At 56.6% G+C, this 6,389-nt stretch overlaps 1 protein-coding gene across 2 annotated transcripts; it reads right to left on the reverse strand.

Annotated features, from left to right (window-relative positions):
- Positions 1–1,120: 1,120 nt before the first annotated feature.
- On the reverse strand, positions 1,121–6,389 carry BATF3 (basic leucine zipper ATF-like transcription factor 3). 2 transcript variants are annotated; one of them, XM_026110611.2, is made up of 3 exons: positions 6,284–6,389; positions 4,655–4,759; positions 1,121–1,744 (listed from the first exon to the last, which is right to left on the reverse strand). In XM_026110611.2, the coding sequence occupies exons 1-3, from the start codon at positions 6,323–6,325 to the stop codon at positions 1,559–1,561; spliced, it is 333 nt and encodes a 110-aa protein (XP_025966396.1). In that variant the 5' UTR covers positions 6,326–6,389; the 3' UTR covers positions 1,121–1,558. The 2 variants fall into 2 exon arrangements, with proteins under 2 accessions (XP_025966396.1, XP_064365738.1); XM_064509668.1 differs by lacking the exon at positions 6,284–6,389 and adding an exon at positions 5,412–5,708.

Consider the following 6,389-nt stretch of genomic DNA (forward strand, 5'->3'; position numbering starts at 1 on the left):
AATTCACCTGAGAACAACCTAAAGAAAATACTTAGAGAAGTCCAAGGCTCCCTCCTCCTGTTGTTCTTGAGCTCCTGGCATAAAACAATGGCATGAGAGTGTCTTTCAGAAGGCAGAGTTGGCTACAGTTTCCCCATTTCTTTGTAGTGATCAGCAATGCATAATTTTACTTGAGAAGCTTAAATAGAAAAACAAATTAACATTTCAGACTATATTCTGCTGATAAACGTACAGGTCCAGCTGAGGGGAGAGCTTAGTCCCTTGAGCTGGACTGAAGAAAATCCAAATGCTGAAGTGAGAGAGTTGGCAAAGGGGTAGAACTTTGTATGTTCCAAAAGCACTCTTTGACTGGGAAATGCTGTTAGAAAAACACTCTTTGCCCAGGCTACAGCATTCACATTTCTAGAGCTTGACACTACTAAGAAGCTTCGGAGAAAGAAAGCACATTTTTCAACGTATTTCTCACTAACATTGTAATAATTCTTCCTTTCCAGAAAAAAAGTAAAAAAAAAAAAGAAAAAAGAAGTGGCAAAATGTAATGTTTCTTTTGCAAACAGTTATCCAAACATCTTCAGTGTGGATATGGAGCAAAATGCTTAGCAAAACTGACTATGTTCTACGAATGGAAGTCACTTACTCAAGGCAATGGAAGATAAAGGATAAGGATAGTTAGTGTATTACCAAAAAAACCCAAACCAAGCGAACAAAAGCTCTCCCCTAAATCAAACCAAACCCTTATTTATTTCCAGTGGATGCAATAAAACAGTAAATTTTAAAATTTGCTCTTTAAAACAAAGTTTTAAAACAGTAAATCTTGCTTTGGTCTTCCTCCACACAGAATGGGCAATCATCATGTGAAATTGGCCAAACCATATTTTATGATATAAAACACTCTGAGAACTAATATTATTAGGGCTGATGATTACAGATAGTAGAGAAATAAGAACGGGGAAAACTCATTTGTTGCACACACTTCAAAAGAGGAACCAAAGAAGTTGTGATAAGCAAATAATAAAACAACTGACAGGAAGAAGATTAGCATTAGACTTTGGATTTGACCAGTAAGTAAAAGTGGAGATGTCCAAAAGACATCATATATTGAATAAGGTGGAGAACATCATACAGATAGGCCATTGCTTTTATTAACCAAACCCGTTCAGAGAAAAAAACAGCAGCCAGAATATGATCTCTAAGGATGACAACTGACAAAGGGTTACTAGTGGTGGACGTGTGGGAGAAAGGCATCCGAGCCCGCGGCCGGTGCTCTTCTGCGCCTGCATTCCACGCCGCGATGGCGGGCTGCAGCCTACTTCAACATTGCTGAACGCAAAACCATGGCTTGTAGATTCTGCCAAAGAAGAAGTCACAGTTCAAGCTTTTTTCCATACTGATGTTTTCCTGAGATTCAGAAGACTATAGCGTTTCGACGTGGAGAAGACCTGTATGGTCAAGTCCAGTCCTCTTTAAGGGAAGACCTGCACTCTAAGTAGGCAGTTCTTCAAATCTCCCCTGTTAATGGGTGCCTATGCCCTCACTGCAAGGTGATCAAGGAGAGCTCTCATCTTGGCAGGCAGCTGGTGAGTGCATCAGGCCTCGGTACGGTCACAAAGTTCATGGAGCAGTGCAATAACGGACAGATCTTTTCGTGATCCTTCAACACTTCACTCAAGTGTTTCATTTCATCTGTTAGCTTTCCAATTTCTCTCTTCAGGGAGGTATTTTCTTGCTCAAGAGATTCATATTCCTGGAAGGAGAAAAAAAAGGAGCCTACTCATAGTCAAAACACTCCTTTCAGTGCTTCCACCTTGTGCATATTCATGTCACCCTAGAAAAAGTGCTGTTTCTGCTTATTACAGATGTGAAAAATGCTCAGGAAAAACACAGCCTTGGGTAAACCTGGGTGCTTGAACAGGGCAAGTGATTTATGATCCCTGGCCTGACAGAGCTGCGACTCCTCCTGCAGCCCCGAAGACGTGGAGGTGCCCCAGCCTGTGGGGGCCCCCGGCAGCCCAGCCCTGGAGGTGCAGGTGGCTGCACCCTGGGGTGGCCGGAGCAGCAGCTTCTGCCAGCCCTGACCGCCCCCACAGGCAGAGCGGCAAAAATGAAAGCACCAAGCGCCGGTAGGCGCTGGGAAACCCCAGCGCGAGGCATTGCTCGTGAGGAAAAGGCAGCCCCCACCACGGGCAGCGCAGGGAAGCAGTGGCTTCGGCAGGCCTTGGCTGAGCAGCACACCTAGCACAAGGCACGGCAGTGCCAGCCGCTCTCCTCCACCCCTGCTGTGGCTTGTAGCCACCTGCTTGAATGCCTGGGAAGTCAAGAGCAGGCTGGGGACGTGAGCGTCAGGTCAGCTTGCTCCCAGTCCAGCTTTGTCACCAGAAATCCTGACCAGTGCCTCAGTTACCCAAGACTGGGGCTGCTTTTGTGCTGAGGCTTCTCTGGTGATGAATAAGCTGCTCTCAACTGCAGAGGAGTTTTGAGATGCTCTGCAGCATACATCCGTGACAGATGTGAAAATCGCATGTCACATTTCTGCGATAACTGCAAGTCACAAGTGTCCCTGCTGCCAAGACTGCTCGTCCCAAAGAGAACAGAGCTAAAGGTTCAGATCCAGCCCACAGAAAACCTGCAGGTGTCTGCACATCACTGCTGGCTCAGTGCTCACCCACTCAATCTCACCTCCCTGGGAAAACTTCAGAGCAAACTTCAAAGCCTACACATGCTTTAAAAGACCCATTTCTCAGATAACAGGGAGAGCCTCTCATGCACGGCTCCTCTGGCGTTTTTTGAGACTGCCTCTGCTTCCCTTCTCTTCTGCAACAGACTGTGCCTTTCCGTGGCGGTGTCAGGTTAAATCGGTTCTAAAACTGTGGTGCGAGGAAGAAATACCCAGCTGAAAAGGCTTCTCTGGAACTCCAAAAGCCCCAGGCGCGAGGGCTCAGCTACCCCGCGCGCTGGTGTCCTCTCACAGTAACAGTGGGTGTTTCCAATACGCATGAAAGTATCTGACTCTTCCAGAAACTCCTAATGCTTCTCCTCAATACCACGGTGTGGTGCAGGCTTTCCGTGTGCCTCACGCAAAGGCTGCAGGACAGCAATTGCCCTTCTCTGCGTTTGGATGCTGTTGCACACAAGAGGGCTTTTGTTGTAGCTGGGGCACTTGGGGCTACCTTGGGGTAGATGTTAGTGCTGCTGCTACGGCTGCTGCTGTGCCAGTTGTGCAGCTCTGGAGTTTCTGCAAAGCCTCCTCTCTCTGACAAGGTGGAAGGATCCCTTTGCCCTCCTCACACCCTTTCACCACCCACCACCTCTTGCAAGCACAGAATAAAACATGCATGACCTTCCTAAGCATAACTGTAGCCATGCTCCAGCAAAGTTGATCATCCCTTATTCTGCCTCTGATCACCTCTTCCTGCCTAAAACCCCTAGGACCCAAAGTAAGCGTTACTCTCCAGTTAATCTGTACCGTTTTCAGGGAGAAGAATACCAAACTGCTGTGCTAAGACTGGATACTTACTCAACAAAATCTCCCTGCACCTGGGAAAACCTGCTGCCCTGCTAACACAGATTGCCAACATGAGTAAGATCCTCAGTAACGGCGGAGCAGGAGCATGAGAAAGGCTGTCGGATGAGACACGAGTCAGTAATGATTCCACGAAAGCCAGGGGTTACCCCTTTCCAGAAGTACCCTGCAACTGGCTTTCTCAGGAGCTGACTCAGAAGAGATTTGGAAAAAAGCAAAACCAAAACTCCCCAGACTCTGCCTCCTGTCGGCAGATCCTTCCACCTTGTCAGAGAGAGGAGGCTGTGCTCAAACTCCAGAGCTGCACAACTGGCACAGCAGCAGCCGTAGCAGCAGCACTAACATCTACCCCAAGGTAGCCCCAAGTGCCCCAGCTACAACAAAAGCCCTCTTGTGTGCAACAGCATCCAAACACAGAGAAGGGCAATTGCTGTCCTGCAGCCTTTGCGTGAGGCATGCGGAAAGCCTGCACCACACCGTGGTATTGAGGAGAAGCATTAGGAGTTTCTGGAAGAGTCAGATACTTTCATGCGTATTGGAAACACCCACTGTTACTGTGAGAGGACACCAGCGCGCGGGGTAGCTGAGCCCTCGCGCCTGGGGCTTTTGGAGTTCCAGAGAAGCCTTTTCAGCTGGGTATTTCTTCCTCGCACCACAGTTTTAGAATCACTTTAAACCGACGCCACCACAGAAAGGCATGGTCCCCTCCTCCTCCATCCCCCGCTGCGCTGTGAGGTGTTAAGCATTGATGCACTGACAAAGCAAACCCGCGAGGCTCAACACCAACCCAGATAAAATGGCTCCGCTTTGGCCCGGAGGAGCCCTGCGCCCGGTTCAGCAGGCGGTCGTGGGGACGCTTGCGACAGCACAGGAGGGAGGGCGAGACGAGGGCAAGGCCACCTATCTCTGTGGCGGTGCCACTGTTGGCAGAACGGCACTGCTACCTGTCCAGCGTGAGTACGCCGTGGCAGAGACTTCTCGACCAGCGATACGCCTGTGTCTGCTTCACACCCACACCTCCTCGAGCCACATTAGCATGACGACAGGCCCACGCCTGCTTGAGAAGCTCCATTTATCGTAAAGTCCGGCACAGGGCACCGAGCTGTGCCTGCAAAACATCAAGTACCCATTCACCTCGTGAAGTTTATCCGCTTTCTGGGTTTGCTTCTTCCGGCTCCTCTGGGCAGCAACTCGATTTTTCTCTCTCCTCCTTACCTTCCTGTCATCTTCTTCATGGCTCTGCAAGACATAAGTCACCTTGCTGGTTTTTAAGGTGCAGATGGAGACTTTCGAACTCAGGCAAATAACTGCTGCCAAGAATGAGCGGGTCCTCCCAGTTGCAGAGCACAACCCGGCTCGGACACAACCCCAGCATCCGCGGACACAGGCTGCCCCGCAAGGGCGAGGCGCCCTCGGTCCCCGCTGCCCAGGCGGGGGCCCAGGCGCAGCGATGCCGGCAGAGCAGAAACTCGCTGCCTGGCGCGGGCAGCGCTCCGCACCTGCTGCACCCCGGGGGCAGGGAGAGCGCAGGGAGCGGAGCCCGGCCCTGCCCTGCGGCTCCGCTCGCCGCTCCCGGCCGGGGCGCCTTCGGGTGCCCCCACCGCGGTCTCCCGGCCGAGGAAACGCCGCTCGCGGCGGCGGCAGGCAGCAGCCCGCCACCAACCCGCTCTCCGCCTGCCGCCGCACGGCCGCTGCCCCGCGAGGCAAGGCGCTCCCGGCGCTCCGAGCGCAACCGGGGCCGCTCCCGCGGCGGCTCCCGCCTCGGCGGCGGCGCCTGCTCGGCCGCGGCTCCCCCCTCGCCGGCGGCTTCTGCCGCTGCGCTCCAGCCCGGCGGGGCCGCGGGCCGTGACTCAGCCCCATGTGCGCGGCGCGGCGCGGCGCGGTGCCCTACCTGCTGCGCGCCCTCGGCCGAGGCGCTCCGCTGCAGGGCGCTGCCCGCCGCCGGGACGGCGCACGACATCCCGGGAGGTGCAGAGCCGCCCCGGGGCGCCGCGCTCAGCGCCGCCGCGCTCCCCCGGCCCCGCGCAGGGGAGGGCAGGGCCGGGCCGGGCCGAGCCGGGCAGGGCAGGGCGGGGAGGGCACGCTCCGCCCCGGGCCGCCCCGGCACCTGGCGCCCGCACGCCGCTCCGCGGCCCCGGTCCCGGCCCCGGGGGAGGAGCCGCCCGCCGCCGCCCCGGCCTGCATGGAAATCACGTGGCGCCGCGGCGAGCCGGCACTGCCCCGGGCCGGCCGCCCCTGCGCGGGCAGCGCCGCCGGCGAGGGGGTCCCCGCTGTCCCGAGCAGCCCCGGCAGCCGGGGAAGCCCGTGCGGCCCCGGCCCCCGCCGCGCTGCCGAGCAGCAGCTGCCTGAACCCCGCGGAGAGCCCCAGCCCGCGGGCTTGCAGGGCTCGGCGCCCCTCGGGCAGCGCGACTCTTGCTTTCACCCGTGAAAATATCCGCCGGAGAGCTTCTCTTCTCCCCAGGTTTCCTCCTCGGGGCCGGGCAGGGAGGCCAGCGCTGTTCCCGCCGGCGGGGTGGCCGGGCCGGGCCGGGCCGGGCCGGGCTGGTGCCGCCGGCCGCAGCGGGCCCCCGGCGGCCGGTCCCGCCGGCTCCGGTCCCGCCGCGCCGCCCCTCGCCGCGGGCTGCCGCGGCCCGGCAGAGCCGCCCGTCCCTCCCGGGGGGAGCGCGGGGCGCCGGCTGACACGCGGCCCCGCCGGGCTGCGGCTCCCCCCGAGCCCGGAGGAGCCCCGGGAAAAGCGGCGGCCGCCGGCGGAGCCTGACTCACCCCGGCGCGCTCATGGCCACGGCTGTGCTGATACAGCGACATCGGCTTTCAAAAGCGGCGTAAAGTTCAGAGAAAGGACGGTAAAAGAAGCCGATATTCCTTGGCG

This window comes from Dromaius novaehollandiae, chromosome 3 (genome assembly GCF_036370855.1).
Source record: "Dromaius novaehollandiae isolate bDroNov1 chromosome 3, bDroNov1.hap1, whole genome shotgun sequence".
NCBI classification, from domain to species: domain Eukaryota; kingdom Metazoa; phylum Chordata; class Aves; order Casuariiformes; family Dromaiidae; genus Dromaius; species Dromaius novaehollandiae.